This window comes from Mesoplodon mirus, assembly GCF_964341445.2.
Source record: "Mesoplodon mirus genome assembly, chromosome: 1".
Lineage (NCBI taxonomy): Eukaryota > Metazoa > Chordata > Mammalia > Artiodactyla > Ziphiidae > Mesoplodon > Mesoplodon mirus.
Window position 1 is genome coordinate 21,821,451 of NC_138976.1, and position 20,046 is coordinate 21,841,496.

General features: G+C 53.9%; 1 protein-coding gene across 2 annotated transcripts in view; it reads right to left on the reverse strand.

Moving 5' to 3' along the window:
* Positions 1–19,987, reverse strand: part of TLN1 (talin 1) — a 33,868-nt gene extending 13,881 nt beyond the window's left edge. Inside the window, exons 1-33 of one of the 2 annotated variants that reach the window (XM_082626871.1) lie at positions 19,733–19,987; positions 13,615–13,782; positions 13,275–13,372; positions 12,881–13,010; positions 12,627–12,779; positions 12,220–12,362; positions 11,983–12,110; positions 11,197–11,257; positions 10,443–10,547; positions 9,959–10,114; positions 9,094–9,195; positions 8,851–8,927; positions 8,444–8,624; positions 8,156–8,269; positions 7,934–8,042; positions 7,539–7,747; positions 7,276–7,374; positions 6,117–6,284; positions 5,632–5,926; positions 4,904–5,070; positions 3,912–4,040; positions 3,633–3,749; positions 3,417–3,530; positions 3,081–3,215; positions 2,795–2,923; positions 2,515–2,617; positions 2,169–2,377; positions 1,705–1,824; positions 1,302–1,499; positions 971–1,110; positions 692–785; positions 500–589; positions 263–385 (exon numbers count right to left, since the gene is read on the reverse strand). In XM_082626871.1, the coding sequence (XP_082482997.1) occupies positions 263–385; positions 500–589; positions 692–785; positions 971–1,110; positions 1,302–1,499; positions 1,705–1,824; positions 2,169–2,377; positions 2,515–2,617; positions 2,795–2,923; positions 3,081–3,215; positions 3,417–3,530; positions 3,633–3,749; positions 3,912–4,040; positions 4,904–5,070; positions 5,632–5,926; positions 6,117–6,284; positions 7,276–7,374; positions 7,539–7,747; positions 7,934–8,042; positions 8,156–8,269; positions 8,444–8,624; positions 8,851–8,927; positions 9,094–9,195; positions 9,959–10,114; positions 10,443–10,547; positions 11,197–11,257; positions 11,983–12,110; positions 12,220–12,362; positions 12,627–12,779; positions 12,881–13,010; positions 13,275–13,372; positions 13,615–13,744 (4,326 nt within the window). In that variant the 5' untranslated portion in view covers positions 13,745–13,782; positions 19,733–19,987. Of the gene's footprint in view, positions 1–262; positions 386–499; positions 590–691; positions 786–970; positions 1,111–1,301; positions 1,500–1,704; positions 1,825–2,168; positions 2,378–2,514; positions 2,618–2,794; positions 2,924–3,080; positions 3,216–3,416; positions 3,531–3,632; positions 3,750–3,911; positions 4,041–4,903; positions 5,071–5,631; positions 5,927–6,116; positions 6,285–7,275; positions 7,375–7,538; positions 7,748–7,933; positions 8,043–8,155; positions 8,270–8,443; positions 8,625–8,850; positions 8,928–9,093; positions 9,196–9,958; positions 10,115–10,442; positions 10,548–11,196; positions 11,258–11,982; positions 12,111–12,219; positions 12,363–12,626; positions 12,780–12,880; positions 13,011–13,274; positions 13,373–13,614; positions 13,783–19,690 lie in introns of both variants that reach the window. The other variant, XM_082626870.1, reaches the window with a different exon arrangement.
* Between the last annotated feature and the right edge of the window lie 59 nt (positions 19,988–20,046).

Below are 20,046 nucleotides of genomic sequence, written 5' to 3' on the forward strand. Positions count from 1 at the left end.
AGCTGGGTCTGGAAACAGCCCAATGATTGGACAGTGTAACCATAACTCAAAGCACCAGGGCTCAGGGGTGACAGTGATCAGAATTGCTGGTGTTCTAGGATTGCTGACAAATATCTCTACTTTAGGAGGGGGAAAGATCCCCAGTTTCCATACAGTTGGCTTTGCAAGCGTAACTTTTTGACTTATCTGCAAGTCTGTCAGGCTGCGAGGAGGTGGGGTAGGGAAAGCAGGGGCATTCCAGGGACCATCTCAGGAGACTAACCTGCGCAGCTGCCTCTGTGAAGCCGCAGAGGGCCTTGGAGGCTGTGGCAATGGCCTCCCCAAACTCTGGCAGGTTTCCGTTCTTGGCATTTTGGGAGATGCCCGTCATGGCCTCACCCAGTACCTGAGGAACAGAGTGTGTCAGGAGAGTCAGAGCCTGTTCTCAGAGGGATAGGGCAGCCCCCGGTTAGTTCCATCTTCCTGTCCTCTGCCCTCCTGGGTTCCTGGGTGCACTTACCTTTGAGTTTTCCATGACACTGTCCAGGCAGCCAAAGTAGGACATGTCGTTGATGGGCTGGACCGGGTTCTCTAGGAGTTCCCGGACCGTCTGTAGAGGGGGAGGGTGAAGTGAGATCCAAGACACCCCCCTCACCCTCCAACCAAGAACCCTTTCCTCAACCTCAACCCCATTTAGCCTGACAGGGCCCACCTCCAGTTCCCGCAGGGCATTGTCACACTCCTTCTGGCCTGGCGCCTGCTGGGTGCACATGGTGATGAGCTGGTTGATGCTATCAGTCACTGCCCTGGGAGGAAGAGAAAGTCAAGTGAATGGGTGCAAAGGTCATCATTTCTGCATCCTGTACGTGTAGGAAGTCTCTAGCCATTTCTCTTTTGCCTGGAACAACTCCTAAGCCAGGGACTTCTCATGAGATGTCCCCTCCCCAGTCTCTTCAACATTCTAGGGCTGGGCTTCCCAGCTCCTACGTACCGGGCAGCTGCCGCCAGCTGACTCTTGAGGTTGGGGGCTGCAGGGTCTGTGGACAGGGCTTTGGCGGCCAGAAGAAGCTTGCTTGAAGACATGGAGATGCCCTTCAAGTTGGACACAACCTGGGCGCGGTCCTCCTGGCTCTGTTGAAGGCAAGATGGTCAACACATTGTCCAGTCCTTTCTTATCTGTCTCTAAAAGGGATCTTCTGTCCCAGACACTCAAGTACTGCTAGAGACTGGGGAGGAGAGTGAGCCAGGAGCAGATGGGGACTCCATGGTCACAGAGATGCCCCTGATCTAACCCTTGAACAGGACCCAGTGCCTCTTCGTACCGGAGCCTGGCCTGCCATCTCCACACCAGCTTCCAGGAAGGTGCTGAAGTCCTGTCCGAATCGACCTGAGGCTCGAGCCAGGTCCTGAGGGGTTCCCCGAGAGGCCTGCACCAGTTCTGTGGCTGCCTGATTTAGCCCAGCAGCGGCTTCATTCAGCCGGCTCTGAGCTTCTTGAAAAGTCCCGGTGCTGGGGGGAAGCTGCAGGGTCAGAGACAAAGTCAGGTGCAAGAATGGGAAATGACGTGAGGGAGAGTCTGGTAAAGGAGCGCTGAGAGGTGGGCACAGAGCCTGGGGGCAATGAAAGGGGATACATCTGGGGAGTCAGGGTCAAGGAGAGGTCCAGAGGTAGAAGCTTGGAGTCCTTCATCCTCCCTGTGTTCCCCCCACACCCCTGTCCTCCTACCGAGTCACTCAGGAGTCGCTTGCTGGCATCTCCCACTGCTCTCAGGGCATTGTCCACATCTCGCTGACCAGGCAGGCAGCTGACGCAGCGGTTCAGGGCCTGGGTCACTGCTTTAGCCACCTGAGGTGGGAAAGGAGACAGGGGTTGCCAAAATGGAAACAACTGGGAGATCCCCTCCTCCACCCATGGGAGACGCTGAAAGTGAAAGCAGAAAGGGGGTGTTTTAGCTGAATAGGCCAGGGTATCACATTTGGGTATCAAGTGATGGTGATCAAACTTCCCCAAATGTGGCTTTCAGCTAGGCCCCTGCCTCAGTCCAGCTAAGACACTTCTACTAAGACTGAGAAGGAAGGGCAGAATCCACGGAGGACCTGCGGTGTCAATGAGACTCTTCCCCGGTCAGGGTGGGCCTTCTGATGGGATCTGGGGGAGAGGGAGGGAGTGGCCCTGTCCCAATACCTGACCTGCGCAAGCCGCTGCTGGCTCTCAGGGTCCCCTGGATGGCCAGCTGCCTTCTTCGCCTCCTCGATGAGGCTGCTGGCCTTATCCAGTACATCACTGGCTGTGTCAAGCACAATGGCTTGCACCGCAGGATCTGATGTCAGGGCAGCTACACCCCTGGCGGCTTGGGCCAGTGACCGCAGCCCACCTGCCACATCCCGAGCTGCGATACCTGGGGAAACGAGGAGAGAGGAAGGAGGGGAAAAGGCACCTTCATTGCCAGGCCCTGATGCCGGTGGCTTCCTCCATACAGCTCCCATTCCCCCATCCTCCTCACCACATGCCCCATTCCCAGCCCTGTCCACGTACCTGCGTAATTCTCATTGCCCTGGGCAACCTCCCCCAGCAGCTGGGCGATGGCGGAGCTCACTGCTTTGGTGCTGTTGCCCAGGTCCTGGGCACACTTCTCCATCTAGGGATGAAGGAGGAGACTCAGGGGATCAGGTGCAGGAAGAACGGGGAAGAGGGAACCTGAGAAGCTATTCAGGGACAGCTGGCAGTTTGAATGAAGGTTCTGGGCAGCTCTGGGGCATGGGTGAGAAGGAAGACCTCAGGGTTTGATTAAGAATGAGGTCTTTCGAATACCTACCGTCTCCCCAGGTAAGGGCTTAAGCTTGCCATCTCGAGCTGCTGCCTTCACTTCCTGCAGATCTCTCTCTAGATTCTGTACCACACTCAGAGCAGAATCCATCTCCAAAGGCCCACATGCTTCCTGAGCCTACAAAGATATGGAGGGCGGGGGGGGGGGGGTTGAGGTGTAGGAGGTACACTGTGTCTCACTCACACCTCAGTTTACACAATTACCCATTTTAGGATATTCTCCATCATCCTAGGACTCCCCCCATATCTTCCAAAAAGAGAGCCAGCTCCTATACCTTCTGGGCAGCGGTACGGAGTTCAGCCAGTGCGGTGCCAAGGTTTTTAGCACACTGACTCAGCTGCATGGCCGATGCCTGGTCCTGAACTGTTGGCACTGAGGCCTTCGCGGCTGCCACCATCTTCCCACCTGGCTGTTGGGGAACAGGTGGGCAGATGAAGTGTACCATACGCCCTCTGGGCTTGGGTACAGGGACTGATGACGGTCAGGATGTGGTGAGCGCTGGGGCTCAGTACTGGGAGAGAGGCTACTGGCAGAGATTTACACTAAGTCTAAAGGTCTTATAGAGGAGTGGGAAGGGTCTGGTCTGAGTGGTGAGCGGAAGGTGCCTTGCCTGCAGGAAGCTCTGGCTGGCAGCGATGAGGGCTAGCTGCGCACTGGGACTGTCAGGCTGGGCTTGGCTCCCTCGGACGCCCTGCACCAGCAGTGGAATCTGCTCTGCCACAGCCTGTAGGTGAAAATGTCATCAGAGCCACCTCTCCGCAGGCTGGGGGAAAGTCCCCCATCTTCCATGCCTCCTCCCGCCCCCACGCGCTTCCTGGCGTCTCACCTTGCAGCTCTGCATCAGCTGTGGCTGGGGGCCGGCAGAGGCCTTGGGGGTGGAGGCTGCGTGTTGGGCCGCAGCGATGGTCTGTGTAGCTGAGGCTGCAGCCTGCTTGGCTGCGTGCTTTAAGGACAGAATAGTGAGGACGAGGCCCAGACATTCCTACACCCTGGCCCTGGCTTACCCTGCCCGTGCTATCCCCCAAGGAAACATCAGCGTCCCAGCACAGCCCTCCCAGTTGCATTCCTCCTACAGCACCTACACTGGCTTGGTTCCCAGCCTCACCTCCAGGCGCTGCACCAGCTTTTTCTTGATGGCATTCTGTGCAGCTGCGTTGGTCGCCATGCGGAGACCCTCAGCCGCTTCCCGCAGCCGCTGCTGCTGCTCCTCACTGTCAGGGTGGGCGGCTGCTCCCTGAGAGGTGGCGAGGGGACATTTACCACCCTGCGTCCCTGTGGACCCTAAATAAGCTCTTCCCTGACCCCTCCAAACTCAGAGGTATTTTCCTGAAATCATTTCTAACTACCCCCACTGAAAGGTAATCATAGTTGAGACGAGCTACCTCAGGCAGGCAAAAGGGGAGCCTAAAGGGGCTCTGGCTTCCATCTGGGATGCTGAAATCCCTTCCTTATGTAGAATTGTTTCTGCTTCCCCTCTCTGGGGAAGCGACCATATTTCTTCCCCCCCTCCCCACAAAATACCACTAGCAAATGGGGGTGAGCAGGGCTCTCTGGGACAAGAAGAACGCAGTTTAGAGTGGGGATCTCAGGGATACCAAAGCAGGGGCCCTGGTTACTCCTGCAAACTGAAGAGCCCCAGAGCCCAGGGAGCCTGGGAATCTATTGGCTTCTTCCTGACAGTCCTCTGCACCCTTGTGTCCCCGTGTGCCACTGCCTTGTCTTTCTCTGTGCTGCTAGCAGTGGATCCCCTGGGACTGAATGCCCGCGTGCATTCACAGGAGACCAGGAAGCAGAGGGATCCAGGAAGCAGACAGGTGGTGGCAGCAAAGTAGGGCAAAGTAGGAACTGCAGGCCTTGGACTTAGAGGAAGAAAAAGGGTACAGTTTCCTATCAGTCAGCAAGGACTCTGGGAGTCACAATGGCTGGAAGCCTGGCGCCATCCACTCACCGCCTAGGGGCGCATTTATTTCCGCAGTGCTCCTGTATTTGTTCTCTTGTATCTTCTGCTTTTCACCTCCCATAAATGAGGGTGACTATCTGGACCCTTCTACTTCCCTACAGGGCCCAGTCTGGGGGTCTGCATAGAAGGCTCTCTACCTTGGCAGCCTCCACCATCTTGGCTGTGGCATCGGCCAGGATCTTAGCGGCGCTTAAGAGCTTGCGGGAATTCTCCAGATCACTCTCCCCCTCGGCATCAGCCTTGATGGCATTGACCAAGTCAGAGGTGGCTTGGGCTAGGATGCGGGCCTGTCGCACCATCTCACCTGAGAACATAGGCACAGTCAGCGAAGGGAGCCAGAGACACTGAGAGGGTGTCGGGGGTGGAGGAAAGTGGTGCAGACAAGGTAGGTAGGGCTTTTAGGGACAGTAAGGAGACACAAAAGTTCTTGAAGTGATTTCCCTGGAGTTACTGTTTCCTGGGTTTAGGATCTTGGAAAGGAACAGATTTCCTGGTGCATTTTGATGGGGGGAGGGGCGGGGGGGCAGTCTCCAATGGCTATTTTCCGTAAGTAGTCTTGAGAGGATGAGACTCTTTGTGAAGGATTTTGGGGGTTAGGGAGTAGAATGGGGATGGCTATCTCTTAATAATATCACTTTCCATCTATTTTTGTGTACACTTTGGTATGTTCTTTAAATACACCAAGGAAGGCAGAGCAGATACCATATTCCTGCTTTACAGATGGGGAACTGGAGATTTCAGAGATTAAACACCCAGCCCACTGTGCTGAGTCCTTGGTGTGGGGGTGATGGGTCTGCAAGGGAATTTCCAGTGGACTTGGGGAACCTCGCTGGGATTCTCTGTCTTCCCAGGGGGCTGTCCTTACCAGCATCACCCATGGAGCTAAAGATGTTCTCGGTGACAGTGAGGATGGTGTCAGTGGCCTGGTCATAGCGGCCAGCAGGCCCAGCCCCTGTGGCGTGGGCCCTCACGTGCTGCAGCAGCTCATTCAGGGCCTGGGTGACAGCTGTAGCCGCTGCTCCTACTCCCCGCAATAGCTGCCCATCCTCTGTGGCAGCCTGGGAGGCGGACACACAGCCCTCCACGGCTTTGGCCACTAGTCGTCCGGCCTCCACCAGCTGCTCTTGGCAGACAGGGGAGCTGATAGTAGGAGCCACCACCTGTGGGCAAAGTGAGTGTCAGAGATGTAGGCGAGGGAAAGGAGTCGTGAGGTAGGGGTGCCTGTGGTGTTCACAATAGTTATTAGGTTGGGTAGTGAGGCCTTGGGGGCCAAAGAGATAAAATGAGAGGCTCTTGTGTGTGTGGTAGCATCACTCCTAGGCACAGGCTGCAGCAACCTTTGGGGCTCACCTTGGTACAGGCCACCAGCTGGGAGGTGGACAGGGCACACTGTGTTGCTGCAGCAATAACCTGGGTCTGAAGCCCTGAGTCCTCTGTTCGTTGGGCCACACTCTTGGCCTTGAGGACCAAGGCAGCTGCAGCACTTGCCACGGCCTTGGCTAGTTGCATGAGCACCTCCTGTGAGAAAACAGCAGTCAGCATGGCCTGAGATCCAGCTTGGGATCCACGGACCCTTCTCAGAGGCATAAGCTGTTTCATTAGTCCCACCGCCTCCAATCACAGAACAGTGTGTGCAGAAGCAACCAGAACCTACCCCAAGCCCCTGCCTCGAGCACCAAGTGGGACAGAACCCCCACCAAGGAACAAACCCACACCGAGAGAAACAGTGTCTACACCAAAGGGAGAAACGCATGAGGCGGATACACTCGGACGGCAATGGGGAGGGAAGGTGGGCAGCGCTGTTACAATGGGATGGAGGGAGGGGTCCCTCCCGGGTCCCTCCCACCCCCAGCGTCTTTTCTCCATTTCTTCTCCATCTTGGTTGGAAGCAGTCACCATGGAGTCTTGGGAACAAGTCCGTGTACTACCCTTCGGACCCCATTTTTTCAAGTCCCGCCTGTGCCGTGCCTCCCCAGCTCCCGTCATGTTCTGCTGCCCCAGGAGGCCAGGGGAGGGGGCAGAGCGAGTGTATGCGGCTCAGAGAGGACGAAGCTGGGAAGGCCCAGGCCAGAGGCCGTTACCGTGGGGGGATCGGGGGGAGATGGAACCCCAGCCCCTCTGGGCGCACAGATCTGCATGGGAAATCCAGGATGACAAGTCAGCTGAGGAGACGGGCATGGGGTGGGAAGGGGGAGCGAGAGGACTGGAAGCGGGGGTTCAAGATGCCCTCAAGTTGGGGTGAGGGCTACATATGGGGAAGACTGGGAAAGGCGACCAAAAACATATCACCAATAAGGGCCAAGGGTGAACTAATAGGTTAAGTTTGGATTCAGGGGTTCTGAATTCTTATCCCCAAAAAAGGGACTGGGGGTTCCCAGTGTCATCCCTGGAAACAGAGGTTCAGGTTGGCTCTCAGGGGTCAATTTACAGTAGCAGGACTGGAGCTGGATTCAGGATCAGAGGTTACCTCCTAGAAGCTGGGGTTCTGGGGGTTGGGTAAGTCACCAACCTGGAAGTGGGGGTCAGTATCACTTTCCCCAATTTGCTGCAACAGCTCCCCACTGGCCTGGCCCACGTTCCCAGCTGCTTGCAGCAGGTTCTGACGGGGCTGTGGAGAGTGAACACCGGTCAGAAGCTGCCTAATCCCTGCCCACATGTCCACGGGTCCTACACGCCCATGGGTCTCACCCTTCCATCCTGCAACCTGGACCGCCCCCTTCTCCTTGGGCTCAAACCCTCCCCTCTCCCTAGTGCCAACCCCTGGCCCCTGACCTCGGCACTGGCCGGCTGGGCACTGCGTAGCAGTTCTGACACCGCCCCCGCCAGGCCCTTCGCTGCCTGCAGCAGGGGCCGGCCACTGCCACCTTCGTCCTCCAGCAGGGCAGCCAGCAGCTTCACGCCACGGGACATCTCCGTCAGGTTGGAGGAGATTGTGGTGACTGCACAGCCCACTGCGGTGTAGTCTGTCTCGGCAGGGTCCCCTGGGGGGGAGAAGGAAGAAGAGGAGGCCAGTCACAGGCAGTTAGTCACACACACGTCCTGAGAGAGACATACAAAGTCCCTTCCGTGAGTCAAGGTACAGTCACACCGAGCCAGTCATACTCATGCTTGCACATGCTCGCCCTCCCCTCCGCCACCGCACACAGAGGGCTGGGCATCCGGCCTACCTGCTGTCAGGTTCACCACGGAGGCAGTACCGGCTGTGATGGCGTCTACCTGGGAGTGGATTTCATGCTTTGATTCATCCATCTTGTTCTTACGCCAGGCCTTTGAGGCCTGAGAGAAAAGAGAAACAAACCTCAGGATCTGTTCTGCTGCAGTTAACCCCAACCCTGCTCCTTGGAGTCCCAGCTTCAGCACCATCGGCCTCTCCTCCGTCCCATACTCACAGCATCCTGGCCCAGAGGGGGCAGTGTGTCGAAGTCATCCAGAGTGGCCTGGGCAGCCTGCACAGCTTGCATGCTGGAGTTGATGGTTCCAGTGAGTGCCTGCTGGGCTGACGTCTATGAGACAAACAGAGAAGTAACAGGGAACATTTAGAGGAGAGAGAAGGTAAAAGAGAGCCTGAGGCCGAGAAGGAGACCAATAGGGACATGGGAAAGACTGCCGAACTCCTGGCTATGCCCAGCCAAGGGGGGCTAGGCCCGGAATCGTGGTGGCAGTGGGGGCACTCTTACCAAAGGAGGCATGTGTCCTCGGTGCATCTGGCCACTGGTAATCTGCTGCTGGGCAGGTGGCATGCTGCCCACCTGGAAATTTTCAGGACCAGAGGCTCCGGAACGCATGATGGCAGGCAGGGCCACAGAGCCATGTTCCACCTTCCCCACCCGGTTACACTGCTGCTGAAGGACTGTTGACCTAGAGAGGGGACGTACGGGGAGCACTCCGAGGACCTCCTCCTCTCATCCCTTCCCACCCCGCTCTACCGCCTCCGCATGTCCTAGGGTCTGGGCGGTGCGTGAGGTCTCACCACAGCCCGCGACTGGTTAGAGGCATCCTAAGGACTCCCCACCTCCCACAGTCCTTGGGGTCCTGCCTTGCCTTCCCTGCCTGAGGGATGGGGTCAGCCCGGTTCCCCTCGTACTTCTTGGGGGACACCGAGTCCTCCAGCATAGTAGACTCCTCGTCTCCTTCCAGTCCAAAGTGATCCTTGCTTTTCTTCTGTAGGGAGAAGAAAAGAACAAGAGTTAGAGAAGAGGGAAGTGGACAAGGCAGCCTTTTCATTCCGCAGCCAGCCATCTTCCGGAACTTGGGTCCCCATTTCTGAAGGACCGGCTTGGGGACAAGGTGAGGGAGGAGGGGGAGGTGGGGGTCAGGCAGTGCTCGCCTTCTTCAGGATGATGTCGATGTAGCCGGCAATGAGCTGTGCGATCTGCTCCCCCTCAGTTGTCTGCACCGAGTAGTAGCCATCTTGGTAGTCCCCGAAATCCTAGGGAGACAAGGCGGGGCCTCAGCGGGAAAGCCTGAATCCACTCAGGATGGGAAAGGGCGGGCGGGAGCCCAAGATGGAGCTGATGAGGGGCGCTTCCCCGCCCCGTGCCAGCAGCCTCTAGGACAACGGCCTTTCTTCCATCTCCTATTTCTTTATTTTCCTTGGAGGGAAATACTTTATTTCCGAGGCGTGCTCTGTATGCTACACAGTTTCAAATGTGTGGCATTTAGGAAATCTCTCTTCTCTCACCCTGAATTGGGAGGACACATTTATCATTTATCATTAAATGACCATAGTTAAGGATTAGTACTAGTACCCAAAATGGAAAAACCACCTTTACTAATTTCCCTTCTCAGTGGGGCACTTCCTCAAGGTGGGACCAGTTTTCAATTCATAATGCCAAAACATAAAGCTAGAGGAGGAAACTACTGTAAGTAGCTGTTGCTGAAAGAGGGGAGGCTTATTTTTCTTTCTGTCACCTTTTTCTTCCCTCTCCCCAAGTTTCCTGTGATCTCAGCTTGCTGGTTACAGTTTTGTTCTGTTGATTAAAAAAAAATGTTTCATTTAAGCTTCCCTCATTCTCCAGGAGAGTCTCCCTTCTATTCTAATCTCCACGTTCCTGCAATAGTTCCAAAGTTTTCCTTTTTTCTGGAGTTGCATTCAGTGCACCTGCCCCTGAGCAGGGGTGCGGGGGAGACCTTTGTGGCTGCCCCTTCTCTGAAAACTCCAAAGCCCTTTCTCCCCCGAGACCCCAGCTCACCAGGGTGAAGCTCTTGGGAGAGGCAGCCCAGCGTTTGATGTTGGTGAGGTTCCACTCCTGGATCACCTCTTTGGTCTTCTCGTCCACTCGCATCACACACTCCTTAGTGATGCCCAGAAGCCTGGGCACCAACTTGTTTTTTCCTTTCATCTTTTCCTGTGGGGCAGAGGTTGTCGTTGGTCTTATTGGTCAGGGGATCAGATCCAGACCACAGTGGGGTGCTGAGGTGGGCAGGAGAGCTAAACCAGGGTGTCTATGGATGGACCCGGGACAAGGCTATGTGAGGATAAAGGGAAAAGGAAGGAAAATGCAGGGTAAGGAGGGAAGTGATGGTGGAGAACTGACAAAGGGGCAAGTTTTCACAACGAAGAGAATGGGATTCTTGGGGAACAACGGGAAATGTGACTGGGGGCAGGGTTAGAGACTCAGAGAGGAAAGGGTAAGAGTGGAAGTAAGGGTGGGCAGAGAAGAATCTGTAACCCACCTTGACCAGGAAGAAGGAGACGCCGTATGTCTTGAGGGAACGGGCTAGCTTCACGTAGCGTACCTTGGCCTCGATCTCACTCATCTGTCCACAGTTCTTGTGTGCCTTCGAGTATGAAATGGGGAAACATTTAGCAAAATGTGGGGAGGATGATATCGCAGATGAGGAGTTAAGTTGGGATGTGAACTATGATGGGAGAGCATAATGGGAACAGAGGAAAAATTAGGGGATGCAGGCTATAAAAAATGAGAAGGTGAGGGGATGGGGCTGATAAAGGATATGCAGAGGCAATTATTCAAGAAGCGAGGGATACAGTTAAGGAACTTGCAGACATTCTGTAGACGTGAATGGACGGTTAGGAAGTAGAAGGTCAAACAAGGCCTTTTGGGCTGAGGATTCAGAGTGGTGATAACACCTTCCGTCTGTACGAAGATATACACTCTTCACAGTAATTTAAGCATACTACCTCGTTTGATTCCCCTACCAATCCTACTCAGGGAAGATAGTTATCCCATGTTAGAGGTAAAGAAAAGAAAACAAGATTACTGAACTGAGTTCCACAGCAGATGCAGTGTGCAGGTGGAGACCAGAAGCCCAGGTCTTCTGCTTTCTTGGTGCAGGAGGGATGGGAGAACAGCTTGGAGGGTGGAAGCAGGGTAGGGGTGATGAGGAGGGGGTAGGGGTCCGTTTAGTCAGAAGGATTAAGCAGCAAAGCTCCCGGGTCATCCCAAACACTTTCCCCATCCCCAATCACCTGGAAGATCTTACGCTCTCCCTTCTGCTTCACATACTCCTTGGGCAGGAAGTCCTTCAGGCTACACCAGAAAAGGGAGGGTCAGCATGTAGTGGACAGCATCAGGGCTATGTGGGCCATGGACTGTGGGCCTAGGGTTGTAAGGAAATGTCTAGGAGAGTATTATCTTTGGGGAGAAAGAAGACTCAAGGGACTAGAGTCTGGATTGTCCCTGAAATCGAGATGACTTAGTACTAACTCTTGAATACAGCCTGTGTCCCTCCTTACAGGGAAAGAGACTAAGGGAACTTGAGTTGGAGGCTCATTCCTTCAGGAAAAGAGGGTCGAGAGCACAATTTTAGGGGACCAAGGGCAGAAGGAGCTCACGAGAAGGATGACCATGCTCGTAGGAAGCTGAGAAAGCCACACCAAACTGTAGATATTTTGAGAAACACCAGTGGATGAGACCTGTGAGACTTTTGAAATCTGATGTTCCCTGTGACGAAAATGTAGTTTCCCTCTGGCTATTGCAGTACAATTCTTCAGAGCATCTCAGAAAAGTTATATGCTTACTTCAGAGGTAGGGGGCAGGGGCAGAGATTATGGACTACATTTATATTCCACATGAGGCCAGGGAGGAGACAAATGGACGATGGAAGCTGAAAAGGTACCCATATGGGTCAGACCCTGGGACCTGAGAAGAGGAAATAGGGGAGAAGGTCTGGGATGGAGACAGGCCCATTGTGCTGGGGCCACAGTGGCAGGGAGTCCTGGGCCCTGACAGGGTATGGGATGAGGGTCACTCACTCGAGGAAACCAGCCTTGTGCTTCTGCTCATTGTGGGGCCCAAACTGGATCTGGCATTGGAAGCCAGCGAACTCACAGGCCTTGTCGAAGGAGACAGGGTGGGAGCCATTCAGGATGTCATCTCGTGCCTGCAGAGCACAGCGAAAGGAGGCGAATGTTGTCTGGGGTACAGAGATACCCACACTGCGCCTCTGCCTCTCTCCCTACCACCCCATGCCAGGCAAGTCCTCTCCCTACCTGCACATAGAGAAGGTTCAGCTGGACAGGGTCCCGGGAGTCCACGTTCTGGTCTGAGTAGAAGAACTTCCTCCGGAGCAGAAGCGTCTCGTGCTCCTCCACTCCCTGTTCCCTCAGCGTCCGGCCATGGTCCAGCCAGTTCACTGGGACACAGAGAGTCCCCTCAATGTCAAGCCCCTAGAGCCCCTACGCCATCTAATCTCTGGCTTTTTGTTTGTTTCTTCATTTCCTACCCTCTCTCACTAATATGTTAAGTTCTGTGAGTGCAGGACTTTGTTTTACTACAGATGCATCCCCAGGGTTTAAACAGTGCCTTGCAAAAGCAAGTATTCAGTAAATAACACAGAAACGGCTGCCCCTGCCACCCTGCTTGTTTCGAATGCCCTCTTCTGTCCCTTTCTGCTTACGCTCGTCATCTGTGTGCAATTTCTGCTTTAGTTTCTCCATCTTCTTTTCATCTCGCAGCAGTGTCTTGTCCTTTCGTAAGGTCCCTGTCACCTCCTCCTTCTTCTCTTCCATGAGCTCCCGAACCAGTGAATATTCATCATGGTTGGTGATGCCTGGGGGAGGGGGTAGGTTGGCAGCATCCCAGGCACTGCAGCCAGGTCTTCCGGCAGAGCTGGGGCCTCCCCCTGAGCCTCCGGCCCCACGAGCCCCTTACCAATGCGGGCACAGATGGTCATGAGCATGTCAGTGACGGTCTTAGAGTCGTCCACCATGACAGTCTTCACAGTGCCATCCAGCATACGGATCTTCAAGGGCCTCTGTTTCTTCCTGTACTCCATGGTGTCCTATTGGGGCAGGAATAGGAGGCAGGGGCCCACTTTAAGCTAAAGGTATTACTTCCTTTTTAGGCAGCCAGAGGCAGGAGGAAAGTAGATTACTAAAAGGAAGACTATGGTGGCTTGCTCGAAAGCAGGGTATTATGACTGCCTGTAACAGAAAGCAAGCATGGGGGAAGTCACAGACAACAGATGTGGGTGTTGAAAATAGGAAGCGGAAGGAGGGAAGTGATGGAAGAGGATATTGGTGGTCCTTGATGAAGTCATACTCACCCCATTTCGGAGCATGTAGTAATCCAAAGCTTTCCCGGCCTCCAGCCATATACCCTTTTTGGGGTCATCGTCTGACAGAAATAGCCCAAAGTCGCTGGCTAAAAGAGAGGATGGATCACCTCAGACTTATAAGGACCCCAATGTGGCTGAATGGCTGCACCACTGCCCCTTATTATTTTCTCAGTGATCTGGGGCCTAAAGGGGACGGAGGGAACCAAGGAGCACAGACCTGAGAGATGAGAAGCCTTGGGGGACAACAAAGTCATCCCCCAAGGCCAAGAGCCTGGGAACGAGAAGGGACCAAGGACTCCCACCCCAGCCACTGGGTAGTCAGACTCACGAGGGCCAGACAGAGCCTCTGGGATCCGCTCACGGATGATGCGACAGGCGTCATACACCATGGTAGACGGCTCGAACTGCATCGTCTTCACCACATTCCCAATGCTGATCTTCAGCGAAAGTGCAACCATGGTGGCGGCTTCTCCTCTCCAGCCTGGCTATACCTGACCTGTGGCATCAGGGCATTAGAATACACCCTTGTTGGAGGAGAGGAGGCCCCCCAGATGGAGCCCCAGGAAAGGGAGTCACCAAAGCAGATAGCAGTGAAGTTGTTTTTGTTTTATTTAATAATTTTAAAAAGAATGAAAGATGAGTTGCATCAGATGGATGTCTAAGGTGTCTAAGACATCTGAAGGAGAGGCTGGTCTGCAAGGTACAAAAGCAGGTCTGAAACGCAGTGTTACCCGAGGACACCGCCCCGCCCCCAGCACTGGAATCTGTGCCTCCCTTTTTTCTTCCAAGTGTTTCTCTCTTACCCTTGTCCCTGCTCACCTCCTTTCCCAGCCCCGCCTCTGCCCTGTTTTCATCCTTCCTGGTTCAGTCTTCTTCTCTCTTTGTCTCTTACTATACCCTGCTGGCTTCTTCCTGTCTGGAATTTTCAGAGCTCTGCCCTGACTCATCATATGATCTTCCCTCTCACAGCTTTAGCCTCCTCCTCTGCAGAATGAAGACGTTATATTAGATAATCCCCAAGGACTCTTGAGACCTGCAAACACTGTCTCTAGCTAGTTCGGCAGGGAGGCCAAACACTTGCTGTTCAATCCATCCAGGCCCACTTGTCTCAGCTTTCCTCTAACCTGACGTGCTGGGGGCCTCCCGGAGGAGCTTGGCCCATGTTTGGTTCCCCAGCAGTCGAGCTAGAATCATGATTTTCTAACCCAAAGGGATCTCCGAAGTGATCTAATCAACTCTTTAATTTTGCTGAAGGGGAATCAGACCGCGCGCGCGCGCGTGTGTGTGTGTTTCAAAGCAGGTCAGAGAAAGAGCCCAGTCCTTCTAACTCAGTCCTTGCTCCTTCTAAGTCACCAAGTTACTACGCAGTTCTCACTGTAACTCCTCCTATGCTCTCTCATCTTCAGTTAGTCCTTCTGAAACTCTGCCCTCCGTCTCAGCTGCCTCTCCTGACAGTATTTTCATTGTGGCCGGGGACACCAGTCTCACCGAACCCTCCCGGCACCACCTCTCAGTGGAGGCGGCAGGCAGTGCAGAGCGTACCAGACCACAAGTCTGCCTGGCAGCTGATGATGTGACCCAGCTCCGCACAAAGATTGGTGCCTCTTACCTAAGAGAGTGAGCAAATCCAGGCTGCCCATTGCCCTCTCTGCAAACTGCTAGCCCCAAAGGGGAGAAAGCAGACTAGAGAGAAGGCTGGAAGTAGAGGTGGGGGTGTTAGGAAACAGCAGCTGAGGACCAGGAAACTTGGCAAGGGGTATGTTTTTGGAGGGTGAAGAGATTAGGAGGGATTGAAAGTCTAGGTAGAAACAGGAGGCGGGAGGCAGATGTGGGAAAGGTCTGGACCAGGGATCTGACAGACAATTTCTAACCTTATAAATAGTACAGAGTCTCAAAAAAGCAGCAGCCACAGCTCATCCTCTATCTTTACTCCCAAGAGCGGACTCTCCCAGTCTCCCCACTACTAGGTCTCTACTCCCCTCCCCGTTCCTGGAGCATCTCTCCCCAGAGCTGGACAGACCTGGCTGCTGGGTCGCTGGAAGGTCTGCGAAGCTGAGGGCGCACTGAAAAGACCTTAGACCCTAAGCTGAAATTGCATGTCTCCCCCCATTTCCTCCGGACACATGGACACCCCCTTCTTCCTCAAGCACGGAAACCTCTGGTGAGACCCCGATAAGGGAGTTGAGTCATGGCTACCCTCACTTTCAGGCTGGTCCTCAGTGGACATCCACATGGCTACAAGAGGGTGAGGGAGGAAAGGGAACTGAGCGAGTTGGGGGCAATGATAGCACAGAACCAGGCCCCTGGAAGTATGGGGAGCAGCTATCCAACTCCTGTTCCGGCCTGAGAACTTTGCTCCCCTTTCTATCATGTTTTATGGAACAGCAACAATGCCCCCCCTCTGTGTCCCCCTCCCAGAGAACTCCTCCTCCCTCAAGACATTCCTGAGATACATTCCAGAGGAGTTGGGCAATTGTTGGGGGGGGGGGAATAGAGGACAGGAGGTCAAATCCCAGCAAGGAATGGAATGTAAATGTACTGGGGGTAAGGAATTTGGGGTACATAGAGAATACAGTCAGAGCAGGTACCCACAAAGGGAGCTGCAGAAAGACAGGGAGTTACAGAGAGGGACAAAGGGAGAGAGAAAGCTGAAGACAGAGTCAGAATGTAAGAGGGCTGGGGGAGTAACACTCAGTCTGTTACCAAATTTGGCCTCTGAGTCTGTAACCGCTGAGAGGGAGGGGAGGGTTGTGGGTGAGACTGACATATCCGGCCTCAGGCTGCTGGAGGCTCATTTAGGGCTGGACCGGGCAGCTGAAGGGCTGGACCTGACTTCCCCCAGCACGTCCCTTCCCCACCTACATCCAGATCCATGCATATTCATTCTCCCTAGATGTACCCCAGCCTATGCACAGAGCTCTTTCCCACAAAACTAGTTACACAGTCTCTACATACACATTATCTCAAACACGCAGCCCTACACAGATCCATCACAACCACGTCGTCTTCCCATGGACTCCACCCCACGCACACAGCTGGGATGTACAAATACACCTCTGTCGGCAAGCACACAGCACTAGGCCCCAACACCTCTCCTCCCATTATACAGACATTCTCCTTCCATCCATCCAGCGAGCATTTTCGAGGGTGTGTTATGGGAAGGCCCTGGGCCAAACTCTCAGTGGCGGGTAAGCCCCAGCCTCTGCCCTCAATGGGCTCCCAGTCAGCAGAGTGGATGAGCTACATACAAAATTACAGAAGGCAGGATGTGGTAAGAACCAGGTGGTATGTGCTCATGGGAGAGATCCCTTTAGGTCAGGGAAGGGGGACTAAAACGTCTTCACAAAAAGTGTCATTTGAAGTTAGGATTTTAAAAAATAACAATGATCTATCTTTTATTGACTATATGTCAATTGCTTTGTGTACATGATTTCATTTAATTCTTACAGCAACCCTGCAAGGTAGGTGTCGTTATTTCCATTTTTACAGATTAGGAAACTGAGGCTCAAAGAAGTTAAGCACTTGTTCAAGTATTTAACTTGAACAAGTCACACAGCTAATAAGTCACACAAACTAATAAGTTGTGAAGCCAGGATCCAAACCCAGGTCTCTGACTCCGAAGCCCAAGCTCTCGCCACTATTCCAGCCAGCCGGAGATGAGTCAGGGGTGGCATTCTAGGCAGAGAGAATAGCATAAGCAAAGGTGGAGAAGCAGGAAACCACGGAGGGGCATTCAGGGAAGTGAGGAGGCAGGCTGGTTGAAGCACAGGGTACCTGCAAGTGAGCAGTGATGGGGAAGTCAAGGTTAAGGTGGAAAGGCAGGGGAGAACTCAGCAGGAGTATGCAGAATTTCACCTACCGGAGGGCAACAGGAGGCAAAGGGAGGCTTTGATCAGAGAAGGGGCACAATCAGAACTAAACTTTAGGAAAATAACTCTGGCATCTACCTTGGAGATTGGTTGTAAAGACACTGCATTAGCACAAGTGGGAGGTAATGAAGCCAGAGTTAGAATGGTGGAGAGGAGGGCATCACTCATTACAAATTTTAAGAGGTAGAACTGACAGGACCTGATGACAGTCTGTCCTCAGGAACCAAGGCCCAAAGTCAGGCTGGGGTCCCATTGCTTCGCGTCATCAGTAGGCACTCAGAGTGGCTGGGAGAGCTTGAGTTTAGGCAAGGAACTGGGAAAGGGGGAAAGAAAGGAGCAGATGGAGCTGAGAATGTGAAGACGAGGCTGCAGTTAGGGGATGTGGTTAGCAGCCAGGTAGGGGCAGAAGGGATGGGGTTAGTGACTCTATCAGGCTGGAAATGGGGAAGACAAAGTGTAAAGAAAGACTGGGGAAGGTAACAGTGGGAAAAATACGTCTATAGTTAGTCACTGGATCAGGCTGGGGGAAGAGGAAGAATAATTATGTGGATGGTGGCTAAGACAGGGAATGATGGAGTGAGGTCAGAGGCCAAGTCAGGCTGCAGGAGGTTGAGAAGAGATGTGGTAAGTGGCTAAATTAGGCTACATTAGTGGGATGGGGGGGAGAGTGAAGGGACGTTGGCAGTGTCTAAGTGAAGATGGAGTTGAGGGGAATGGGGTGCAGCCAGTGGCCGGGTCAGGCTGGGTAGGGGATAGTGTTGTGGTCAGTGGCAGGGTCAGGCTGGGAGTGAAATGGGGGTGTGGTCAGTGGCTTGGCTGGGCGTGGGATCAGCAAGATCCAGTTTCCTCTTTGGGTCTCATTTCCTCTTTTCTCTTGGGGGAGTGGGGGAAGGGGATCTATAACTGGACCAAGAAATTAAGGAGCCTTAGAACCAGGGAATGGCACATAGCAGGGACCGTAAAGACTTGGCAGTAGTGTTGGACTGGTGGTGGGGTATTCAGCAGATGACCAGGAGGTATGCACTTGAATGAGTGGGTGAAAATGGTGGGAGAGTGCTTTAAAATGATGGGAAAGCTCAGATTTGCACAAGAGTAGGATGTGTGGATTCGGGGGTGGGAAGGGACGCAGAATTGACACTGAGAACGGATGGTAAGGTGAACAACACGGGAGCATTAAAGGCAAGGGAAGTATTTTGTAAGTGGGTAGGCCTGAAGGGTGTGAAGTGCAGGGCCAGGGAGGAGAGTTGGAGGGGAAGGTTTAATATCCAGGGAATAAGGGAAGAGGGAGGCAGTAGGGCTGAACTTTCAGAGGATTAAGCCGTCCCCTTCTCCCATGGGAGCAGTTTCCTTGGTCTGCTTCCCCCTTAATCACCATCCCTTCTCCTCTAGCTAGTCCTCCACTTGTTACTAAGCCTTGTACACCTCCTGAGTCCCTAACCCTTTCCCACCTCCTATTTTGTAAACAACATGGTCCAGGAACCCCTGCCCCTCAACTGTGGTGGTCACAGCAAGAGCCCTAGGCTTAAACAGTAGAATGAAGCTGGAATCCCAGATGCTTGCAATTCTAGCTGAAGCCCAGAACCCTTGCCTGAAATTAGTTTGTCATTTCTCTGGGCCAAAGAAGCCCCTGTGACCACAGAGGCATAAGAGCCCTCCCCGCAAAACAAGGGCATCTACTTACCGCCAATCTCTTAAATTTTACCTGCTCGAGGTCAACCACCCTGACCTCAACTACAACACCGAAAACTGCCCGAAATTCCTAACATTAACCCTGACCCTAATTTGTCTCCTGATTCCCAGGACTGGCTTTGACACTCATCCCTTTCTTAGCACACACCTGAGTCCAATCCCTGATCCCTAATTTTGATTTAATTTTTACCTTTAGCACCAAATCCCGACCTTAACCTTAAATCTTGACCCTTAAACCTGAAGTTCATTTGTCACTTGATTCCTGATTCACCCCTTCCCTGTTTATCCCTAATACTGACTATGCCAACCTTCTCTAATCCCTAAAACTGGACTTCTAACCTAGTTCCTGTTGGTGACCCTTAACCTGACCCTGAACTCTAACTTTGACTTATGTTGGCCACCCTAGAAAACAAAATAATGCTCTTAATCCAAACTTCACCTACACAAAACGCACCTAACTCACACTAATAAATCTAAATTTTAACCCCGGTTTTATAACTCCAAAAGCTAACCTTAACTCCTAAACCCAACTCCACCTAATCCGCAACTCACCCAATGTGTTCCTACTCAACCGCTATCAACTAACCTCAAAGCCGATCCCCGCCCTGCGCCACACTGCCACTCACTCCTCACCCTCCCCCAAACCCATCTGCTCCCAGGAAGGGCCTGGCTCCCGAAAAACGGCCTATTTAACTCTGAGCACAAGCGGAGATACACTGTACGCTGACCTCTCCAACAGGACCCGAAACAGACGCAGAAGAGTCAGCGGCCCCGCCCGCACACCCGCCTCCCGGACCTGGCCTCGCAGCCCCACCCTGAAGCCCCAGCTCGCCCGGTCCTCCCTACCTGCGCTGCCCGGCTCTGTGCCCCGCCCGCTGGTCCGCTAACCCGATCGTTCTCCGGGTGCCTCTCAGGCTCCGGCCTCGCCCTCTCTTCGACACTCTCTCGGCCACTTCCGTCCCGGGAACGTCCCCCACCCGCGGGCGGCGCCCTGGGCCCGCGCTCTATGGTCGCGGGGGCTGCAGGAAGCTGCTCTGGCTCCAGCTCTCGATGCTCAGGAGCCCGCCGACTACCGGCAGCCCCTCCCGGGCAGGAAGCGAGGGTGCGGCGCAGTCAGAGAAAGCGCCCGAACTGCGCCGGAGTTCCCTTTTAGGCTCTAACCCTTACTTCTAGCCCGGGGAGAAGGCGAGGGCGGTTCCCCA